Source organism: Cydia strobilella, chromosome 15, assembly GCF_947568885.1.
Source record: "Cydia strobilella chromosome 15, ilCydStro3.1, whole genome shotgun sequence".
Classification (NCBI taxonomy): domain Eukaryota; kingdom Metazoa; phylum Arthropoda; class Insecta; order Lepidoptera; family Tortricidae; genus Cydia; species Cydia strobilella.
In genome coordinates, this window is record NC_086055.1 from 7740291 (window position 1) to 7765863 (window position 25573).

Consider the following 25573-nt stretch of genomic DNA (forward strand, 5'->3'; position numbering starts at 1 on the left):
AACCATACGCTAAATCTGATTTTCTATAGTAAGCATAACTAGCACGAAAACTTAATTATTTAATCGCCGCTCGCTTTCGTTTAAAAGTAGCTACAGAAAATGGCGTGGGCAAAATATTTCAGGAAAAGCAATAAACCTATTCAGAGACACTCCCCAATGTGCCTCGCGCATTCCTGGAAACCAACCCCAAAGGCAAAATACTTGATAGATAATATCGTGTCCATATATTTATATACGTAAATGCCGTTACTATTTCAGCCTCATGCATTATGTTCGGTAGATCATACAGTATCTCAGTAGTCGGTATTCACACATTCATTGCCAACTTTTTCGTAGCGCTACGCTCGTAGCCGAACCCAGTATATTCCCGCTTTGAAGAGGAAAGCGACTACCAACAGAGGGCCCACCGAGCGGGTTCCCGGCACTCAACGTGTTAAAGTTCTATTAATCAGAGTATAAAAATGTGTACAATATTTATTTTTTATCCGATTTATATTTATAATAGGCGTTATAAACTTGAAAGCGACTACGATATATTATATACCCACATTGAGAGCAATACATAGTGACGTAGTTAAAAGTAACAGCGCAGAGATTAAAAGCCCCGTAGAGAGCTGTTGAAACATTTCCTTAGGCCCTACGCCTCCTTCAGATTAATAATGTTAGTAGTATGTTCCTACGGGACTAATTTAGACTTTTGCGTTCAGTATTTTATTATACGACGAAGGTCTTTTGTTCGGGGAATCAGAAAAAAGCTCTCTCAGGTAACATAATTTATAACATTGTAGGCACCTATACTAAATATTTTATTTTAATAATCAATGCGAATTGTCTCGTAACGTGTCTTCAACTTGTATTCTAAGAGTGGTTCGGAAAAAAAGTGGCAGCATATTATGTGGATTTTTCATTATATTTTGTGATAATTTTTAAGCAGTGCACTTTTATAGTAATCTGTAGATACTATTCTATAAATTAAATACAATCGTATTAAAAATAAAAGGGCGAATTCAAGTTTTCGTCTTTTATATTAACATCGCTCCTAACACTTTTTGAAGAGCGTCTTCTGAGAGAATTTATGAGTGTTTCTCATAAACATAGTTTTTTCTTTAAGTTTGAGGACCTAATAAATACCATATTATACGAGTATTGCCTTTTGTTCATTATTTAACTTTTTTGATTTGTCACTTTGAGGTAGTTGAGTACATGGAATTTCTACTTTTGTGTATTTGCCATTTTACAGAAATTTGTCTCCCGTAGAAAAACCTCTGTCAGAGGTCAGATTGGAGAGATTACAGTTACTTCCTGACAAGTTGACAACCCAAGATAAAATCCATTTATATAGTATAACTTATTCGTAACATGATACTCCTAAAAGCATAAAACAAGTTGTGAAAATCGCAATGCAATTGTGGCATTGTGGAAAACGGCAAGTGAAGATTGTCAAATTACGTTGTTCAAGTTTTCAAAGTACATTGCAATAAAAATGAGAATACTCAAACAATCTCATATTTTTCAATATGATTTAATTTTAATTGTATAGTATATTATATACATATTATTAAAAATATAAACTGCTTTATAATTAGCAAAAGATAAAAAAATAAGATAATTCACTGCCACTTTTTAACTGAACCACTCCTTATAAACTACCGACTACTCCTCCGAAACTGACTTCTTAATTTACCAGTAGTATTATTCTCAGTACTGATGTATTACTTAATGGTATACGCATAAACAACATTTAGATCTAATTACGTATGTATTAATTTCATCTGAAACTGAATCCAAACTATAATTAGGTGTTCTTGTCCTCACTAAATCACCTTCGCTTGGCCTACAGACAGACCATCGGACCATGGCAAAGGTCAGATTATAAGAAAAATACATTTCGCAGACATAACAACATAGAAATAACATTTTTATATAAGTCATAACATGAATCATATGTAAAGAAAGTTGTGTGTAGTTGTATTTTGTATTATAAATTGTAGCTAAGTAGCAAGTGTCCATTTTGTAATATTTTCGCCTTTATGTAGCCTTTACGTTTAGTTTTGCAGAAGACATATTATTTAGTCAAGTTTTAACAAAACATTTAACAGTATTATCAAAGATGTACAGAATACAAGAGTCGTCAATTTCGTCCAGTAGTAATTAAGTTTAATAATAATAATAAATCCCAATAACGAAATAGCTTATTTTAATTGCTACAGTTACTTTTTCAAATAGGCTTTTAAGAAGTAGTTATATTATATCCACTATCCAGAACTTATAATAGAATCAGTCATTCGTTAAGTAAACACCAGTTTTACCTACAATACCTACCTGTGAACATATCAATAATAGTGTTTGTACGTCATTTAGCGTTAAACTGAAAGAAGGCACATAGCACATCACAATCGATTATTACGATTGCATTGATTTAAAACAAGTACAACTATGTAAAGCTTCCTATTGAAATCAAACGCAATCGGTTAACAAATTGCCAAAATAAATAATCAAACAGTCTTAAATCACACCGACCTTTTCAAATTCACAGCACTTTGTCACTTTTCACGCACATTAACAAACGTTGCACTGATACCCCTCTGTTTATGAAGTAAGGTCAACGGGTCAGATCGTGGGGAGCAATAGGCCGCATGAATGTCGTACCTGAGACTAAATTGTCAAAGTGGAGACTCAATCGAAACGTTTGGCGTCGGCTGCACGAGAGATTCTAGTCTAATGATAGATTTATCGGTACTCCACTGTTTTGTTATTGAAGTATATTTTTAGTATTATCAACTAGTTAAACCTTGTTGTGCTAACTTTCTCGTCGCCGAAACGAATCAGATTATAAGATCATAAGGAATAGATAAAATGCACATATTTTTTCTATATCTAAGTCTATTTATTTATTCTCCGATTTCCGAGTTAAACACTACAAGGAAACAATAAAACATTGACACTTACTATGAAATTTGAGCAACGCTCTGAGTTGTTTGCTTGGGTTGCAAATTATTCGTCAGCTGACTGCACTAAAGCTCGCGTATTATGGTGTTATGCTATTAAAAAAAATATCAATTCCTTATATAAATCAAGAACTAACTAAAATAATACACAACTATGTACATACACAACTATGTATTACGTGATGCTTCTTACGTGCACAATGCCCTTATATAAATTTACATTACCACAGACTACACAGCAGATTTTAGCAACGATGTATGTGATTCATAGCAAAACATAAAATTAAGCATTGGTAAATCTTTTTATTCTACAATGGCGAGTTAAATATGTTTGTTGCAGTTTACACTATCTTGACGTTAAGCGTTTTCTGTACGATCTTTATAATATAATAAAGACGCGGCTGTCTGCGCGCGCGTCTCTTTGTATCGCAAACAGTTTCAGTGTGTATCTGCCCTAATGGACCAATCTTGTTATACTTGTTTGGTTACTAACTTTTTTCGGATATATCTTCAAACAAGTCGCGCCACTCGCATACAATTAAACTCCTAGTCCTGTGGTCGATTCTCAAACCATTTTATATTAGCGTATAAAATATTTTCCCTGTTTCGACAATAGAATCGTTGAACCGTTCATTCGGTAGCTATTCACGATTCGATGAAATTGCCACATAAATAGGTCCTCTGAAAGTACATTTGACGGTTCGATTATTCACAATATATAAAATACTACAAACGTAAATCTTGTTGCATACAATTGACTTCACTTTTATTATGCTATTTAGTAGCAGGCTTTAGATTAGACGGTCACACGTTAAAAAGTTTACATATAAACAAGGTATAAAGCTTCTAGAGCGACAAAGTTAGAACAAAAATAGCGAGCTACAATCAAGTAAAAATTAAAAAATGTAGATTTAAGAATGTTGCAGTGCCCTAACAGGGTGTAATGTACCTACAAATGTATTTATTGTAACACCTGTACTCTGATGAACATGATAGCAATAAAGAGATGAATATGAATACGTTTAATCGATGTCCGAGTTTAGGGCTAGACTTGAGTTCTCAGCGACTAGTGTTGTTGTCGTTAGAATAGCCCCCGCCATCAGAGCTCTCATTCGTAATGCGAGCGAATCGTTTTCGACTAACCAGAATAAGGTAATTTTTGATACCCTATAGGTATTTAATTTCTTATTAACTACAGATTCCAGATACTAAAATAAAGTTTTTTGTTTTTAACTTAAGCAAAATAGTGTCGAGTGACCGTTATAGTGTAACAAGTTTAATTTTAACTATAATTGTACTTTTACTTCAAATGATTGAAAAAAAAATGCAATAAACAGACACGAAACAACATATTACTATACATACGTGTCTGCGATTTACCTATTAGATTCGTTCTTGTTATAAGAAATGGCGCTCCACGATAACTAATTAGGTACATAAATAATTAATAATATTTGTAAAACTTGACAATTTAAAAGTGCTTGTTGCTAGGCCTATTTGAATAAAGAATATTTTGACTTTGACTTTAAAAGTTGATAGCGTTGCTGAATCCACGACGTTGTTGCATCTTCCAATGTGGTAGTTATCGTCGACTAAAAGGTCGCGGTTAAAAAGCTAAAAAGGTTCCCCGTTATTGGTATAGAGCTCAAGTTGTACTAGACCAGAACATACATCCAATTTAAAAAGTACTATGAATCAGATAACGTCCGCGCGACTTGGCCGGTGACCGAGCGCCCGCAACCTACTTGGCGGCCGTGCTCACTGCAAATATTGCTGTGACGGTGACGCTAGTTATCCGTGTCACGAATACGCTCAATGGAACTCCACAATATCTACTACGTGAGCCATACACGAATGTGATTGCAACTATCATAGTAAAACTACCAAGAAATATTGAGCCGCATAAAGTGATGCAAAAATTGCAGCCGCAACTTTGAAAGCTGAAATAGGAGACTCTGTGAGCCACATTTTTTGTAGTAGGTAACTGAATTGACAAGTTAGCGCTAAACAATTTGGTAATCGCCTTTTGTACGGTACCATACAACGCCATCTACTTAAGCTGACAAAATTGCAACTGCATTAATTTGCACTACTTTCTTTTTAGGATCCCTTTGTCAACACGAAAAGGAACATGCTGTGTATGGGGTAGAAGCCCATAGTTTTAGAGATTATCTGTCATTTCGATATTATCGTGTGTATGTGTTTTACATACACCCGTTTATTATGATCAAAATAGCGATTAAGGTCATGTCATGATCTGTCAATGGAATTATGTGCGTTAGCTATGCACAAAGACCATGTCGGATACCGGACAGTGCAAAATTCCACTTCAGTGTTCAAAACACGAAACCCCTACGGACTACGAAACTATGGATGTCGAGATTTAGAGATTCTGCGGTCGACTGTGCGCGGTGGCCTGTAAAAATAAATATTTGATATGTTTTGTTCAGATTGGCAAGTGTTTTTACGCAATATTTAGTGTACACAACAGCGCATCTATATTAGGCTGAAAATTTTCCTTTTTTTTTTAAATCACGGTGATGGTAAACAAGCACTTAGGCTGAAGGATGGTAACCGGGCACCGTAACCTATTATTCTTTGCGAATCTAGATGTATTACAAACAATTGCGTTGTCAAGTAAGTATACGAGTATAAGTATACCTACGAGAATGTGGTCGACGGACGAATGCAAGTCTCTGATCACCGACGTTTTTTTGTTTCTTTAAATAATCAAATTTATCACAGGTTTCTTGAAACATCTCGCTCTGAAAGCGACGTGTGAAATATTTTACCCCTAACTGTCAAACAAAACAATCGAGATTATGTGTTTCAAAATTTACTTGATGTTAAAACAAACTTCTTTGCAAATAAATTGTCTTATATTCTTACTGTGTAGATACACAGTTGGTATACGTGTGCGTTTCAAGTTTCATATTGCGGTTAATTAATACAATTGTAGCTATAGTAGGAGGATAAACTTCGTCGTCGGATAGAAGCGTATACATATGTATATTTATTTTAAGCAGTATCAAGGTTTCCTCGAGAAACTACTTATATCTGTAGTAGTATGAAATTTTACAAAAAAGTAGTTACAGGTTTTTAAAGGGTAGGCAACTAGCATGTAACACCTCTTAGAATTGCAGGCGTCCATCAGGCTACGGAGCTTACCATCAGAAGTGATGTATTCTTGTTTGCCAGCTTCGCTGTACAAAAATCAAGGATCAACTTGTCAGAACTGCCCGACACGACACTATCACAACTTCCGTAAACATTTGTCCGTTAATTATTAATCGCTCACAATCTGTATGTTCTATTAACAATCACGACTAGTTGTCGGTCGAGCTCGGACACTGACAAGGGATCAGTTTGACGAGGGGCTGCCCACTCCGCTGAGCTTAAGTGGCTGTTTATACCTCTCCTTTCCGAGGCCGATCAAAGTCAGTCATGTTTTCTGTTTTTCAGTCTTTGAGCTATTGATTCCGATGGTTTGTTGGAGTTGAGTGGGATCAAGTGTGGTTATCTTTCTTCGATATTGTTTTACTTTTAACCTCGTAAGATCCAGGCCATTTTATGTCTTTAATTGTGATGTTCCTTTTATTTCTACAAGAGTTTAAAATTCGAATTGAATTTGTACTTGTACAAATACGCGGGGACTTACGCGGCCAACTGCTTGCACAAAGCTTTAAGCTGAAAGGAAGCTTTAAGTTCAAATATTATGATTATAATTATTAAGCATGGTCTGAATTGTATCCATACGCATATGATCTATTTCTACGCAAAATCCACTGTTTGAAATTGTTTGAATAGTTTTGTACGGTCGTATATATTTGTTGTGGTTATGTAATTTCAGAGGTAACCTCAGTGACCACTGAAGCGATTATTACACTAGGAAATACGCGCTGCAATTAAATCAGCAAACCCGTAAACCCTAATTTGGGATATGATACTACCACAGACCACAACATATTATTCAGGTCATGAGCCGACAATTCCTCCAGCAAATATCTCAGCACCAGACGCAAAAACGAGAGATCGACAAAATGAAATATTGACATGTCTGTTATCGATGTTACCTAAACGTTATTTTAAAATCAAAAAAGACAGCTTCCGCAAAACACAGGACACGTCCGCTATCCTCGTATTTATATTTAGGTAAGTACTAAATATACGTGGTTAGGAAAATATGTATCAATTTGTAACTGACTTGCATTCTTGTATTTCTCGGTAAGTTATATCCTCTTCATTCAATTATTTTTGAGTTAACGGGCCAGTTGCACCAGCCGTAATTGACGGACTGATCAATGATTATCAGAGTGAACTATGAAACTTCCTATACTTACATTAAAATTTAGCGAACGTTTTAACAGTGACAGGCAGTTTGGTGGAACTGACCCTATGACTTATCGATAACAGGATTTATCGATGTTTAATTTTGCCCAGCACTTGTTTTTGCCATAAATAACTACTTCTGCACTTCACACAGCGTGTCCTATGCTGCTGGTCTTCACATTGGATGTATACCTATGTATCCGCGATTAGATCGACATCCGTTGACACCCGAAAGTCACCGTAAAGCTAAATGTACTTACCATGAGCTCCCGCCGCAGCTTGTCCAGCTCGTGCGCCGACGGCGGCGCCGGCTGCGCCCGGCCCCGGCGCAGCTCCTCAAGCTGTCTCGTCAACTCCTCCACCTTCGCCACAGCCACGGATAGCTCCTTCTCCTTCTCATTGAACAGCGCTCGTATCGACTCTAGGTCACTTGCTGTAACAAAAAAGAATTTTTGTTTGCGTTACGCCCTTCTGTTTCGCAGCCAGTTTCTATTATTTATAAGATAAGTAGACATAAACATATACAGTTTCGTAGGTGAGGGAAGAAATCGTAAATAAATAGAAACAAGCATCACATTTGTAAATAGGTGACACGTGTCGATTATTTACGAACGTTATGATTTTTTACATGATTGTATAATAAGAAACCTGTCGTACAGTGACTAAATACAGTTGCAATACGGATCTGGGTTCAGTCAAGGAATATAATCTCTGCGCAACTTCTTACCTTGTCACAGTAACAATATGAAATCCCTTGGGATCTCATATTGTTATTGTGTCATGATGCGAAGTGGCGCATAAACCTAATTTCCTTGACCGTAGTTCTCATTTAATATTAAAATAGCATTACAGCATGCAATAAGCCCCACGCTTTATGAACTTGACCTAATATTGATCCTGTGAAGTCGCAAGGTTGTGGCACGACACGCATGTCATACCTATATTTTCGTGACTTAACTAGTCAACCAGAAATAACATTTAAGCCACTATTATGAGTTTAGTACAATTTCACAACGTAATTGGTCGGCGTTAAAATTTCGGCATTTATTTTAAAAATAACGGACTCTCTGTAAATAATTTTACCATAGAAGCAATTCAAATTTAATAATTAAAAAATAAAACTACTGCCCAAAAAGGCTGTGTAGGCAATGTTAAGAATTTCCTGTTTTAGCTTAATACTCCACTCTGTCACAGAATAAGTAATAGTATTATCACAACTTTGCGCCTTTTTCAACACCTCTTTATATGTTTCTAAACTCAACAATAATCTTTGAAAGAAAGCCGAACACATTTTTCTTAATTATCCTCGGCCACAAGTTCTCAAGAGTCGGCGACATATCAATCAAAAGTTATGTCATTAGTCCAGTTTTCCAGAAGTCTTACAAGCTCTCTCATTCACAGTCACAGTAATCACTGTAAAGTTTAGGAAAATATATAAGGATATTGGAGACGACATTGTTTCTCATTTCCTAAACATCACGTTTAAGATTTTCTATTTCTCAATTCCAAAGCATTACGTTTAAGACTTTCTAAAATACATTGCTGGCGATGCAAATATTGCCATACGAGTACTTATATTTGTTTTACAATTACAAGCTCAATTGTCTACTCTCAGTCGCTCAAAGGTTGACTGGAAGAGATCCCTTACAGGGATAAGTTCGCCTTTGTACATTGTATACTTTCTGTTTAATTGTATATCTTAACCTGTCTTATGTGCAATAAAGTGTTTACATACATACATACATACAAGCTTCTAAGTACTTATGAAAAATAAGCCTGCATAAAAGTGGGTTTTTGGTAGCTAAAGTATAGGTAAATTACATAGCGGTAGAACACCCAGTACGTTATCTAAAAAAACCAAAACTTACAAAAAACAACTATGTCTCTATAACTCTCTACCTTCATAGTGATGTTATCGTTACGTGACTACAGAAGATTACAATTTATAATATATGCTTATTAAATTTTGCTGAAAACTAACAGAAATAACAATAAAATTACAATAAATAAGACCATACATACTATAAATAGACTCAAGTATTGAGCTTGTATAATCGAAGTACAAAACAGATACGAAACGAATTGAAAAGTCAATGATTGGTAAAATTATAAGGCATTACGTTGAAAAAAAGTAATTTCCCGGCATAAGCGCCCAGCTGAGACTCATTTAAAAGCTAAGCGGGATATACACCGACCTTTCAATTACAGAAGACAATAAATAGGGCTTTATCTGTATAAGGGATCCCGTTTGCGCGAGTAAATAGCGACAAAGGAAACACAGCGGAAAACTGCAGTAGGGCAACTTCTGAATAAGAAAAAAACACTTATTTATGAGTAAAAGTTTCTACTACGGTTTTTTGCACACTATTCAAAATATAATCTAACGAACAACTTTATTCGTACACTTTCTGACAAATGAAGTTATACATACTAACAACTTCATAAACGTACTTAAGACATGTCTATACATTATTTATAGCAATGATAATGCTGATACCGACCGAATTTAAGATATTCGCAAACTTCGAGAAGTTTCAATACTGTTTGTCTGAATATTGCGTGACCCAGTGATTCCTTTGATCTCTTTAAAATCATACTCGTAAGACTGCTCTTTAATCTTATTTTGGGCATCAAGATTGTTTTTCTTATTGAGTTAATTTAATACCTCCGCTATTTGGAAGCGATATTTATTTGCGTATTGCGTGATCCGGGTCGTCATTTATTCTTTGATCATTCTCAGAATTATAAATGCAAACAAAAAATCCAGTATGTACGCATCTACGGTAAAAAAAGGAAGTTTTTTTAAACACTTTATGTAAAGAATATAAAAGTGTGCCCTATAAAGGCCATATCAAACGTGAAGCTACTTTAAAAAACTTTAATGTCTTTAAAATAATTTATTTAGAATATTCTAATGTCATAAATGTTTTTAGAAATGTTTTCAACTACAGTTTGTCAAAGGACTGTCTCATTTCAAACATAAACAGAGAGAATCACACTATATTTGTCTTACACTAGTACTAGCACCCAAAAGAAAAGGATGAGTATAGTTTTTTTTGCTCTTGTTTACTGACAATTTGGTTTGACCAACTACATTCTAATTACCTACCAGGCACCAGGCCCTTATTTGATTACACCTACTTACATACAAGTATACAACCTATAGTTTATCTGCTGAAGCAACTAAATACCCAAATGTTGTCTGGAAGAGATCGCTCTTCAGTTACTTCTAACGTGCATTTACTTTCTTTGTTGAAATTTCATTTCTTTTTTAAATATTTAAACTATCTGAAGTACCCTATATACAGAGTTTGCATTGAAAACTCAAATCAACAAATTCGTATAAATTAATTCAATCTAACCGAAGTCACGCTTCAATTTTTTTTGTCAGTTTCACACTCGATTATTTTTTTCCATTACCAACGATATCAAAACAAAGACGACGCAATTCCCTGAAAAAATAGCCCACAATCAAGGTATTTGACGGAGCTTTGAAAATACTGAAAGCAATTTTTCGCTCACGCCCACGCCATTCGTTCTAAATGTAATTCAAGAGCCCTTTCAATGCCTTATCAATTTTGGAAACAATTTAGCAGCACATTTCGCAGCATATCGAAGGCCATAGAAAACATTACAGGCCGGCCCTTAGGCACGGAACAATAAAACATTCCGCCCAAAGTACATGTATCGCGATCTCTGAGACCCGACCAAATTGATTTAAGTACGCCTCTTAGAGAGCATATTTTACTTTTACTGTGTTATGCAGACCCTATCCTATTACAATTCGATAGAGTTTTTCGAAAATAGTATCTCTAGAGCATTCATGTTCATGTTTTCAATAATGTCCAGTTCTTTGAAGGTAAGTAGATAAAAGTAACGAGTAGAAAACTGTACAAATACAATCAACCAACTTAAGTTAGAAGCGATTTTCTACCTTGCTTACAAATGACACGACAACCATGAAGACTCATAATATTATTATCAACATGACAAGCTAAGCTAACAAGGTACAAAGTGGTTCAGAATTTAAATTGGCTCACAACATTTATTTTATAATGAAACAACCCAACTTAATTTTACTCGCTTCATCGCTTTATATTGACCAGTGAGTGAACTCTGTTCGAAATATTAAATGTTTTACGGAAATATTTATTGTAACATTTTTCGTGCCCTACCACACAATACGGTGTCGGGCTACCTACCATATTTTACTGGCTGTTACAGTGTTACGTGCCCCGCTGCGTCGAGTCGAAAGTTACCCATAATATCAACTCTGCGTATTTTGCAATTTTACAGGTATCCTTTATTTATAGCATATTGAGAAAACAAGCGCTGGTGGCCTAGCGGTAAGAGCGTGCGACTTTCAATCCGGAGGTCGCGTGTTCAAACCCCGGCTCGTACCAATGAGTTTCTCGAAACTTATGTACGAAATATCATTTGATAGAGGAAACCGGACTAATCCCAACAAGGCCTAGTTCCCCCTCTGGGTTGGAAGGTCAGATAGCAGTCGCTTTCGTAAAAACTAGTGCCTACGTCAATTCTTAGGATTAGTTGTCAAGCGGACCCCGTGGTGAATGAGCCGTGGCAAAATGTCGAATAACGCGAGGAAGATGATTGAGAAAACATTCGATTTTTAAGGATAATACAAGCAAGTCTTGCAAGTTCGTTAAATTACATCCAGAGCTGTTTACAAACTTGGAAAATATTTGTAATTTTAATAGTAGGTATCCAAATAGACTTGTAAGAACAACAAAATATAATACCACATTATGTAATCGAAACTGTTATTTAATGTGTATAAAAATATATAATAAGTTACCTAGTGATATTAAGGAATTACCATTAACGATGTTTTTAAAGAAACTACAGCAATGGCTAGTGCAGAATTCTTTCTATTCGATCCAAGAATATTTTAACAATTGATATATCAATTTGTAGTTTTAATTTAAATAATGTTTCATATTTCGATTTTGTTTAATATAACTTGCATGTTGTAAATTTTAATTTGTTATGTACATAGCCTTCATAGGCCTTCACCTGTGAAAACGGGGTTCTTGAATAATATTATATATATAGAACGCTTAAACAAATATGAAAAAATGTAAAAAAGTTCAAGAAATAAAAGATTTTTTATTTTAATTTTATTTATTATTGTGTACATATAATTAGTTTAGTATTAAGTAATATTGTTTGCATGCCAGTGTTGGCGAGATATGAGCGCACCTCTACTTATTGTAAACTAAGTTAACACCTGTATATAACCATGTCTCTAGCAAATAAAAAAATCATTCATTCATTCATTCATTCATACAATTTTTTATTACCGCATGATACCAAACAAACTTTCAAAAATGTATGCCATCGCATTGAAATCGCCGTCAAGGCATGTAAAAGGACTTAGTTATATCAAGAACGATTTTTCTTCAATTGAGGCAGTTTTTAATATGACGACGCAATTGTAATACGAGTGTAACTAAGTATTCTATACTTTTAAACTGATACAAACAGCAGGTACAAAGTTTATGCTAATCTATTCAGAAACTAAACTTACTTTTTTCACCGCCATGTATTTTATTCAAAGATCAACCATCAGGCAGGATAAAACAAAACTTTCTATTACATAAAACGGATCAAAGCTAAAAGGGTTGTTTGACATTGTTTCACATTCCCAACATCTGCTGAGCCAATTGTTACCAGATTTTGAAAAAAGTAAAACAAATGCCGCTGTCAGCTAAAATGTTGCTGCTGAAAGTAGGTTGTCTTATTAGTCTGTCAGAAATAATTGACGTGATTTAAAGAGGTCTGTCGTATCAATTACGGAGTCGAATGCTTGAATTTAATTACGTCTCATAATCCTTAACAACCAGTAAAAATGAAAATGCCTGTTACCATCTGATTTGAGCATTAAAAGGAAGGGAGGAAGATTTGAGGGAATAAAGAATATCACATAGGTAAATAGAACAATTGATACACGTTAAAGTATTACGATATAAGTGCGAAAAATAGGAAATTCGCAACGAGTGGCGATAAATATTTATCAGTACGGTTTTTACTCACTATTATTTTTAGTCGCTTTTGGCGACATGTTTCGGATTCGTTGGGAATCAGCGCGTGCGCAACGAGCGACGAGGCGGGCGGCGCGGGCAGTGCACGACGTACAACCGCCGCGAACACTCGTGCCTAAGGATGGATTCCCAAAGAATCCGAAACATGTCGCCAAAAGCGACTAAAAATAATAGTGAGTAAAAACCGTACTGATAAATATTTTGAAATATGTCTCACGATAGTGTAAGTGCGAGTGGCGATAAATTAAAACACGACCGAAGGGAGTGTTTTAAATCGACACGAGTTGCGAATAACCTATTCGCACATGTTCGTACGTTTTACAGTACATATAGCCCTTTAAAATTTCGACATAGTTACGTAATGTGCTAATTATCGCACTAGTGCGGTAAAGTCGCACCATATATACTGTAAAAAATATAACCTCATCATTAATGATCGGGTAAAAATGACACTTTTTCTGTTATTTGACGTATTTTGTTGTTAGGTATATTACTTTACCATAAAGTAGCTTAGACAGACTACTACTATATTTACGACATGTATACTTAATTATTGGTATCGTATCCTTTGGAATCGGATAAGGGTTAAATTATCATTAGGATCTCTATAATGTTGGTCGATTTTATGACACTGACAACCAATTTCATAATAGATGAAATGATAATATAAAAAAAATGAACTTGGATTTGATACCGTTACGTGACACGACACGAGGAATGATATTTCTGTACCAGTCAGTGACACGCCGCAGTCGGGGTGACGCATGTTGATATTGAAAAATCAATACTTTTCAATGCTACTGTGGTATTTCACTAACGAATATTGCCTCGGCTCTTCGCTAAATATGTACACTTTATTAAACATTGAAACAACAAGTGCAGCTGATTCCAAAATGTTCCTAAAATACTCCATTTAACTTTAGAAATAAACATGAACACCATGTAAGTTAAATTTACAATCAAATTAGGTGACAACCATAGAAATCCGAACTCGTAAAATACGTTAAACCCTAAATGGTCACTATGGCAATGTCTTAAGTTTTGGCGGAGAATTAACCGTCATCACTTGGCTATGTAGTTTATTGAAATAGCTTGCAGGGTACTGAAGTGACAACGCAAGGCTTCGGTTAGAAGTGATGGGTCCGATCCGACCACAGAGCGCGACCTTGCGACAGATTGCTTCTGTAACCGCAGACCTTTAAAGGCACGAGATAGTGGATGGAGGGATGTCTTGGACGATTCTAATTATACTGTAGCCTCATTTGCCATTATTATTTGTTTTTGAAAAAAACGGTCAGACTATGTTGGTTATCAATAAGGTGATATTGGAATAAAAATAGAAAAGTTTTGATTGACAAATACAATCGATTTAATATTTAAAGTATGCCAATGTGTCTTATTATCCTAAAGACGATACAGGTGATTAAGAAAAGTAGGTAATTGTAAAACTAGTTAGTTGAAACATATATAAATATATATAATATTGTCTTCGGTTACCGCGATAGTTACACATGAAATAAAACTATGAAAACGAAACGTATGAAACGTCGGGATGTATTATAAATTCAATATACGCGATATAATCCGTTTTCATAGTTTTATTTTTTGTTTTATTTATAAACATATAATTCATAAGACCTCAACATTCCGACAAACGCTTTATAGCATATAAATATAGCAATATTTATATGTATTGAACACATTTGTTTTGTAATAACATAATTAAAGAGAGTGAAGAAACGTTTAAAAACGAAGGTAATGTTTCAAGACAATGTTCCAACAGTTGAAAGTACCATTTGTTTCCGACCCTAGCATCACTCTGTGTCAGTGGGGTTTTTGCGGTCGGTCCCACATTACCCACAAGCTCAGGAAAATGAAGTAATAGAGTAAGGATTTTGAGCATCGTTACTGCCTTTGGCCTCTAGAGAGAACATTAGTAGAGGCACAAACGCGGATATTAGTGGACTGCTCCTACACTGTTAGCTAATCTCGTTACACGTTTTGCCTCATTACGCTGATTGTGAACCCTGATGCTTCCTGATAGTTTTCCGATTTCGTTCGACCCGGCCGGTTTGATGGGGAAATTATGCGAGTGAGTACAAACCGTTTATTTTGCGTAACGTTTGGGTATTTTTATTGGGTTTTACCGTAGCATAATATAATAAAGCTAATTTGTTTGGTTTCCTCACTATACCTTTTTTTTTTTTTTTTTTTTAATAACCTGTTGTATCCCACTGCTGGGCAAAGGCCTCTCCCTTAGATTTCCATGACTCCCGTTGTTGAGCTGTTTCCGGCCAGTTATTAGTGAAGGTGTCTAAGTCGTCCCGCCATCTCCGCCTGGGCCTGCCACGTCCGCGCTTCTTTTGCGGCATCCACTTGGTGGCTATACTAGCCCACCTATCCGGATGCATGCGGCAGACGTGACCTGCCCAGTCCCACTTCAGCCTAGCGGTCTTCTCCCCTACGTCAGCTATGCCTGTTCTGGAGCGCAGTGTAGTGTACTATACCTACAAATAAAATACTATACCTACAAATAGTATAATACAAATAGAATACTATACCTACAAATAGAATACTGTAAGAGGTAAAACATTAAAGGTTTGTTTACATAAACAGGCGTTGGCCATAAGTGACTAGATGTGAGATGACACGCCTATAAACATACGAGTAATCTAGTCTAGTCGATACACATCGATCAGCGAAGCGCGGGCAGAACGAATTTCTTTTGTAAACTGTGAATGTTTAGAGTAAGAGTTAATCTACGAGAAACTAAAGAAAAGTCACGTAACAGAAACCTCCTAAAGTGCCCTAAGCAGTAAGCGGCAATACAAAAATAACGAGCGGCGTAATGGTATGGTACCTATAGCGAGGAATATGGGAAGTGCCGGCCTTTCATATTGCTAGCTTTGAAGTCATTAAATGCCGGCCTTTTAGTAACTTCTTACTTATGTGAAAGAACTTTCATTTAACGCCGTAATAGGTTAGTTGAGCGACCCTCTCGACCCGCTAACTTTTTAAATTGCTAGGCAACTTTGAAAAATAATATTTAAAGCTGCAATTAAAATTTATCTACAAGCTTACGTCTTTCAATAGGTCTCGCGTAAAATAAGACAAATGCTTCAAAGGAAAATAATTTACAAAAATACAGCCTTTAATGCTATCACTCGGCCTGATTGCTACTAAAGCCGTATTTTATTGCTATCCTTACGACACTTATCAAGTGAGAGATTGTTCGTTTGGCAAGCTGAACTTGCCTTAACTTAAGGCCCTTAAGTAATTGGATATTTACTCTAACGCGAACATAAAATTGTATCGGATGCTCGACCCTAAATCGAATAGAATATGCAGATGTTATCCGAACTCGTCGCGCGCTCCACATACCTACTGTTGTGAGAATAATAAACTCAATATTGAATTCTTTCTCCTTGTTTCCAAAGTGGCTAAAATAAATTTACTAAGGGCGAGATTACGTTGCGGTCGGGCGATGAAAAGTAAGCACTGAATCGGTTTGTTTAAATGGAAAAACGGTTTCTATCATTTGGAATAGAGTACCTAAACCTACAATCGGTGGCTTAGTCATATTATATGAGATATTGTATAAAAAATGTTTATGAATAGGTATATAAATTAACTTGCCCTCGCTCTTTGAAAAATAACTTTTGGTTGTTGGGCATTAAGTAATTAACAAATTCGATTAAGATAATAGAAATAATATGATGCCAATATCGTGTTGCCTTCCAGTGCTGTAAATTACTGTAATATTACTGAAATATGAGCTCGAACTTACTTGAAAAAAGAAAAAAAGCCGGACAAGTGCGACTCGGACTCGCCCACCGAGGGTGCCCTAGTTTTTTGTATTTGTTGTTATAGCGGCAACAGAAATAAATCATCTATAAAAATGTCAACTCTCTAGTCTCTAGCTATCACGGTTCATGAGATACAGCCTGGTGACAGACAGACAGAAAGACGGACAGAGGAGTCTTAGTAATAGGGTCCCGTTTTTACCCTTTGGGTACCGAACCCAAAAACATGCCTGAATATAGGTATGTACCTACTCACTTTCCTGTTGATTCAACAGTGTTGCTTGTTTAAAGAATATTTTTCTTCCTAGGTTTTTAAAGGGTCGGCGACGCGCGTGTAATATCTCTGGTGTTGCAGGCGTCCATAGGCTACGGTAACTGCTTACCATCAGGCGGGTCGTATGTTTGATTGCCACCGACGTGGTATAAAAAAAGTCACAATCTATGGTAGGTTCTTCTAGCTACGCAAAAAACAGGCAATAAAATTCCGATCGCACCGCCCGCACTCGCATTTAAGTACCTATCTCATAAAACTAACGTCTACGTAAAGTAATATTTCCTGGCAAATATGAATACCACATTTTATGAGTTTTATATAGAATCCTAAATGCAAGTTTCCGAATAAGGTGCCACCTGCACCGTAAATAGGTCAGATCGGATCAAGACCACGCTATTTCGAGTGCAGTCTGCCGATGTCTGACATTGGACTTGCTTGTCCTCAGATTTGAACTGTATGGGCCGTTATATTTTGAAATGTCTTAAGCGACAATTTTTTTAATGATGATTACGACACTTTAAATTATAACTACTTTGGTATTACGAATTTGTAGCACATTGACAGCTTTATTGTGATATTGATGTTTAGATAATTAAATTAAATTGACTGTTAAATATCAGATATTTTCACACTTTGTTGTTTTGTTTGTAACGTTATCGTTTAGGTTAAGCCAAATGTTCCGGTTAAGATCGCAGGGAAATGAGAAGTATATTTATTAATTATGAAACGGGACTTAATCGCGTATAATTGAATTTTACAATTTACCTCCGATGTTTCGAGGACGGCATTGTCCCCGTGGTCTCGGAGCGATTAAGTCCCGTTTTATAATTAATAATGTGTAAAAATCGTGAGTTTAAATAAATGATATAAGTACATAGTTAGTAAGGACAGCTTATGCGTTGATGCGGAGATCTTACGCAGACTTTAGTCTAGCCCTAACGCCTTTTGGCTTACAACATAGCACAAAAAAACCGGCCAAGTGTGAGTCGGACTCGCGCACGAAGGGTTCCGTACCATTACACACAAAACGGCAAAAAAATCACGTTTGTTGTATGGGAGCCCCAATTAAATATTTATTTTATTCTGTTTTTAGTATTTGTTGTTATAGCGGCAACAGAAATACATCATCTGTGAAAATTTCAACTGCCAAGCTATCACGGTTCATGAGATACAGCCTGGTGACAGACAGACGGACAGCGGAGTCTTAGTAATAGGGTCCCGTTTTTACCCTTTGGGTGCGGAACCCTAAAAAGTAATGTGAGTAAATACGCGTTAAATAAATGATCCAATAGAGAAACGCATAAATGAGACAGACTTAAGCCAAGAAGCTCAGTAAGCAGTAGCTACAGCAAAATGAGCTTTTCCTTATTATAATAACTTTCTGTGCTGATAGAGCAGACTAAAGCGTCTATTCTACCAGAAGTATACCAGTGCCGGGCCGGTAATGGAACTGTCAACTCGAGTTATATCGATTTAACAGCGATGCAAGCCGGCGTCTAAACTGCAGGATTGTCACGGAATGACCAAGCAAAACGTTTTTACGTCGATAGGATTCCCATTCAATAATACTGTAGGACAAGTATAACCAGTATTTTGTTTCGAGAATCGAGGACACTGGCACATGACCAAGTGACTCACTTCTGCTTCTCTCACTTCTATTTGTATACTCTTGCGTTTTTCTTTCGTGGAAGCAATTCGGACTTTCGGGGATAAAATAAAAACAAGATTATCACTTTCCGATCACCACAGTCGAAAGATAACGTTCTATATCTCTTTATTATCTGTCATATATCAGTTTTGAGTGAGTAGAATGGAAATACAATTCAATGTTTTTGGCAAAAGCTTGATAGACATATTGTACATTTTCACCAGAATATGTCCGTTTATCAGGCAAGGCAGTCCTGCTGGCAGTTGCGAGCTGACTACGTAAATAGCCTAATTCAACGTTAATTCTCTCCTTGGCAAGATTTTCCGGCGCCACTAACCCTCCCGAGTTTTTGGCGGACACACAAAATGCAAAAAAGCGTACGTTGGTTTTCGTTGGGGCGTTGGGATTTAGGATTTTTTGTTACGCGTCAACAGTCCGCGTAATAAAATGTTTACCTAGTTTTTGTTATTTCGTTTTAACACAGATTTTATCGCTACCGGTCCTTCATTTTTGCAATGGAAATCCAACTTACAAAATACATTTTATTACTTTATTAGTTATATTTTGTGAAGAACTTGTATGACGCGTTTGTTGAAATAGTTTATAATATTTAAAATATAACTAAAATACGCATTTATTTAATGGTGTTAAAATTAACATGATAATTTATAACAAATCAGAGGGCCTACCGCGAACCACGTTCGACGTGTTGCCTGTTGCCTCTCTGTCACACTTACATACGAATTTAGAAGTGCGACAGAGGCAACACGTCGAACTACGTTTACCTCATCTGAAGTTAGCTGTTATTTAAATTTTAATATAACAGTTGTTTAATTATGAATTAGTTTATCATAATTAATATACATAGAATATCTCCAATCCTTAATAAACCAGGTCCAGATCCAGGATATCGAGAGTCCACAGGGCCTACCGCGAACCAATAATTTCGTTCATTCGTCTATTTGTCTCTCTATCACTCGAATATTTGCATTTTCGTTTGTTGAAATATTTTATAATATTTAAAATATAACTAAAATACGCATTTATTTAATGGTGTTAAAATTTACATGATAATTTATAACAAATCAGAGGGCCTACCGCGAACCACGTTCGACGTGTTGCCTGTTGCCTCTCTGTCACACTGACATACGAATTTAGAAGTGCGACAGAGGCAACACGTCGAACTACGTCTACCTCATCTGAAGTTAGCCGTTATTTAAATTTTAATATAACAGTTGTTTAATTATGAATTAGTTAATCATAATTAATATACATAGAATATCTCCAATCCTTAATAAACCAGGTCCAGATCCAGGAAATCGAGAGTCCAGAGGGCCTACCGCGAACCAATAATTTCGTTCGTTCGTCTATTTGTCTCTCTATCACTCGAATATGCAATGATAGAGAGGCAGATACCGAAATTTTGATTTTCGCGGTAGGCCAGCAGGAATTTCGTCTAGGCAAACAGATGCGAGTAGCATCTAGACTACGCTCGGCATTAATTGAAAGCTATCATCAGCATTCCGGCTCAATGGCTGATATATGCCAACTGCCAATGGAATTGGGAGATAAGAATTTAATCCAATGTAAATCTGACCATAATCATTAATTAACACTTATATTCATCAGAACTAGAACTGATGAGATAAATATTATAGAAGCACATAACTTTTTATTTATTTATTTAGATAAATGCTATGCAAGGTAGACGCGTCCGAGTTTTTTTTTATTTAGAAAAATACTATGCACATAAGGTGCTCGTCACTCTCCAAGTACAATGTCTTTTTAAGGTTCCGTACCCAAAGAGTAAAGACGGGACCCTATTACTCCGCTCCTCCGCTCCGCTGTCCGTCTGTCTGTCCGTCTATCCGTCTGTCGTAACAACAAATACTAAAAACAGAATAAAATAAATATTTAAGTGGGGCTCCCATACAACAAACGTGATTTTTTTGCCGTTTTTTTGCCTAATGGTACGGAACCCTTCGTGCGCGAGTCCGACTCGCACTTGGCCGGTTTTTAAACTTACGTCATAGTAATATAGGTAACAACAAGAAGTCATCTAGTGGTGACTTATCACGTTTACTTTATATGGTGTTTCTTTAAAAGCGGGAGTTATATGGCTATGAGGTTTAGAAGTAGTATCAACAATTATGAAAAGGAAAGCAGCATATTTTGGACATATATATATATATATAGAAACAATAAATACAATTTACTGAATTAAAAACTGTAATAGATGTTCATATATTAAAGAAAAAGTGACGAAGCCCTCCAGTGGTGAAGGCTGGATTCGAACCGGCGTCTTTACTGAAATTAATAATTGAAGGAAAAATTGAAGGGAAGCGTGGTAGCGGTAAAAGGCGCACATCATGGACTGGAAATATAAGAGACTGGTTAAAAGTGAAGAGCATAGATAGACTAATTCGCATGACTGAACATAGAGAGACATTTAGACATATGGTCGCCGACCTCCTGGACGGAGATGGCACGTGAAGTAGATATGGCTATGAGCATCAAATCCCAGTTTCCCTATTTGTGGAACCAAAACATATTTCGGAACTATACTGAGTGACTATGACACCTTTGACTTTATTAGTCTGTATTCGGATACAGGTAGCATTTAAATAAAAGGTTTTCATTATAAAAACATTTGCAAACTGAAACGATTGAGTGTGTGACGTGTCCCCCTACGCTTCCTTGTATCTTTTGTCTAGTCTTCTTCTTTTTTTCTACATTAGTTTCAAGATTTTTTTCATATTTTAACGCTACTACAGTTTATTTTCCAAATTTAACACAGCAATAACTCCTGATAACAAGATATTACCCTAATGATCTACTAAGTCATAAAATCAGGATCTTAATCTTCAGTCTTGTTACAATATATATTGTTTGTCAAACCGATACGTAATACATTTTAAGACCATAAATGACTGGATGGGGTGCCGACGTTCTTATCGGCCATTATTTTTATCTCCGTTCGATACCAGTGCCATTATGGATACGCTTAACGGCCCATATGGATGTGTCAGTCGCAATTTTTAAACGATACAAATCGAAGGAGTTTGAGTACATAGTTAGGATGTATCGTACATATAAGTAGCTAATAAATCTGTGCCTTAGAGGAATGACACTGAAACTATTTGAAACTATTGTGAAAAAATGTTTTAATACGTTTGTATATGTACATTTGTCACTTAGTCAAACTTTATTTTAACTAACAGGCATGTTAAATTCGATGTAAGTAATACACTAAAATAGATGTCATAATTAAAGAAAAAGTGACGAAGCCGTCCAGTAAATAAACGTAGTAGTATGTAGTATGTAGTAGTTTGATGTAAGTAGATAATTAAACGGATTTTGACTAACATTTTCCAAAAATAAATCTACATATTTATATAGGAAACTTTTTCTTACTTAATTGCATTAGCATAACCGATCCAGATACAAAATAAATGCCAATTTTATTTAATGGATTTTGGAAACATATATATTTTAATTCTATATAAATGACATGTGTAAAAACTGATTATAAGCCTTGCAGCTTGAAATAAATGTTTTTTTTATTTTTTTATAATTTCCATGCAAAAACTGGAAACATTTTTCTTGTAAGAATAAAAGCGCATAAAACGTCGCGTTACGTAAGTCGCTCAATATCAGCACGGTTCGATTTCCCACGCGTCTTTTACAGTCTTAGTTGGAGTCGTGTAGGAATGAACATGTGGTTGGGTTGTCTGTTAAATAATAGATGGGAGCTATTGATTTGCCGCTATCACCAGGGCAACGCTGACAAACACTAAATAACATTTAACTTGTCAACACCAAATGTTGGGTTTCTATAGAAAAGCGCTACTTAACATTATTCAAAAACGTTTGTGACAAACTAAAAATAAATTACTATTTGAAGAATAATAATGACATATTCCACGACAATTAAATGTTAAAAGCTATTAATAACTGAACGAAGCCTGTCCCATAATGGTAATACAAACGAAATAATATCATTAAAGCTTAACCTAATAGCACGTCGATTCAGCGCTTCCGCGGGCGTTATAATAAGAGGATTAAACCGAACATAGGAATCATTTTAGCACAGCGGCACAGATTATACTAAATGCAAGCGAAATAAAGGTTTCCGACGCCTGAAATTACATCTCCAGGGGCGCTGCACCTCTGGAATACACGAAGTTTTGTATCTCTTTTTACAATGCACGCTGCAAGCGGAATCTAAAAAACGGTGATGTTTTTCCTTGCGATTGTAGTGGGATGATATGTTTGCTCGAAACTAATTTTTTTGTTATTTATATTTTTGTATGTTTTCATCAGGAATGAGAAATCAAACCGGTACAATTGCTATTTAGAATAAGTAATTATAAAGATTTATTCCTGTGAAGTTACAGTGCATAAAACTAAAGAATGTATAATTATCAGTCCTAATTTAAGCTGCATGTTTGATTAAAATTCAAAATTTTCAAACATGCCCGTAATAATATTTACAGTGAGATTCACCGAACATCAAGAGATTTCTCTATCCGACAAAAACTAATGAGTTAACTCGTTATTTTTGTGTAAGAACGTCGTTATTATCTTTCTAAGTGGACTTGGCCTTGTTCAGGCATATTTTCATACAGTATTTTATTATTATTTTTCCTTTTTTTACTATAGTCATACAATTATCTACCTGTAAGCTGTACCTAAAGGAGATTAGTTATTACGTCTAGCGGGCCTAAGATGGATGAGCTTTCATAATTAAATTTGTCAGCGTAGTTGTCACTTTCTAACAAGTAGGTAAGTGAAGAGCAGCAGACGCATGACATGATACGATAAAAGTGCATTATGCTTATTGGCTCCATATAACGAAAGCTTACTTAATTAATGGACGCGTTCAGAATAACAAAAGTCGAGGAAAAGCTTGTTAATTCTAGTAATCATAATAAGTGTCGTAACTAATCATTCATAAGTAATGTGGTAATCTCTCGGCCGTTTCGTAGGTTACGAGAAGATTGCCCATTACATTACCCATTGGTACTTGAGTTTTATGTGCTCATGACAATATTGTTAGTTTGTTATTTGGACATATCTCAAGAATAATTCACCACGCCAACGCACCACGTTATCATAACATTCATAACATAACGTTTCAAAAGGACAGGGTCTCTATTGTTTCCCATATAGTTTTTAAGTCATAATGTATTTTGTCCACATTTTCGTTAGTTATAATTTGGTTTTTCTCAGAAACGTGTAACTTTTCAGGATTGCCATAAATTATCTATAGGATAACCTGAGGAAAATCCTGAAAAGTTTACGGTTTCAGAATTATGACTAATCATAATATGACAATCGTTACATTATGACTTTCAATAATTATGTCAAACAAAGGGACCCCAAAAGGACAATAATTGGGCCCTCCTGACCAAACAACGCTCACATTAATTCCCCGTAAAAACTTTTATATTGCATTTCAAAAGTTAAAAAGGTTTTCAAAACGTGGACGGTGAAAGCGACCAGCAAAATTGAACGTAAACAATAGGGTAGTTGACAAATTTTAATTAATGGTATCAGTCGATCAGGTTTATTTTGAGGATCAAATGTCTGTATGAATATGACGATGTACAATTACTACAAATAAAATATATTCTATTCTATGGGACCCATTGTCTTAAAGTAATACAAAAGTCACAAATGATGGTCAAAGTCTGGCACCCGCACTTTAGATACTGACGAAACGCTTATAACAAAATGGCAATACATCGTGACATTCGTGACGTCACCATGTAACGTTGCTTTTGCTTAGAAGCCGTATGGAAAACAAGTAAATTGCGATTTTGTCGATGAAATATTGCGTTTATGTATATTGTTGCATTATAATATTTTTTTTTAAATGTAAGGAATCGAATGGTACCTTTATTAACCCTATTTGGAAGTTTAAAAAAATAATTTGAAACTGTGTTGTATTTTTTATTATTCCCATATATTTTTTTTAGCTTCCAATTTATTGTTATAAATTGCTCATTTTATATCTATTTAACTAGATTTAGTTCTAAAATTCAACATGAGTACAACGCGACACTAATTTTAAGGCGACTGATTGGCACCTGACTTAAGGGGCCCACTGACTATCAGTCCGCCGGACGATATCGGCCTGTCAGTTAGAACAGAAATTTGACAGTTCCGAACAACTGACAGACCGATGTCGTCCGGCGGACTGATAGTCACCCATTACTCCTATATATTTAATTACCTTCGACTCACTTGTAAAACCTAATAATTATAATTTTAGACGAAACAGTAGGACCCGCGTGAAATCGCCTTTTCATACAAACGTAGTCCTCATGTTCCTCTCTGGATATTAACATTATTGAAAATAGTTTTTGAATTTTCAATAATTATAAAAATTTGTATTTAAATATAATTTTTACAAAAATCTATGAATCTAAAAAAGTCAAACATAGAGGTATAGCTATGGTGAATAACATCAAATTTCTTAATTAATTAATTAATTTTTATTT

The 25573-nt window shown here is 35.5% G+C and overlaps 1 protein-coding gene and 1 long non-coding RNA gene across 13 annotated transcripts in view; one reads left to right on the forward strand and one right to left on the reverse strand.

Moving 5' to 3' along the window:
• Positions 1 to 25573, forward strand: part of LOC134748015 (uncharacterized) — a 508661-nt gene that overhangs the window by 223272 nt on the left and 259816 nt on the right. The gene's annotated exons all lie outside the window — the stretch shown is intronic.
• Positions 1 to 25573, reverse strand: part of LOC134747983 (apoptosis-stimulating of p53 protein 2) — a 339061-nt gene that overhangs the window by 15878 nt on the left and 297610 nt on the right. For all 12 annotated transcript variants that reach the window (XM_063682674.1, XM_063682676.1, XM_063682672.1 and 9 more), the window contains one exon: positions 7538 to 7710. In XM_063682674.1, coding sequence (XP_063538744.1) covers positions 7538 to 7710 — 173 coding nt within the window. The remainder of the gene's footprint in view (positions 1 to 7537; positions 7711 to 25573) is intronic.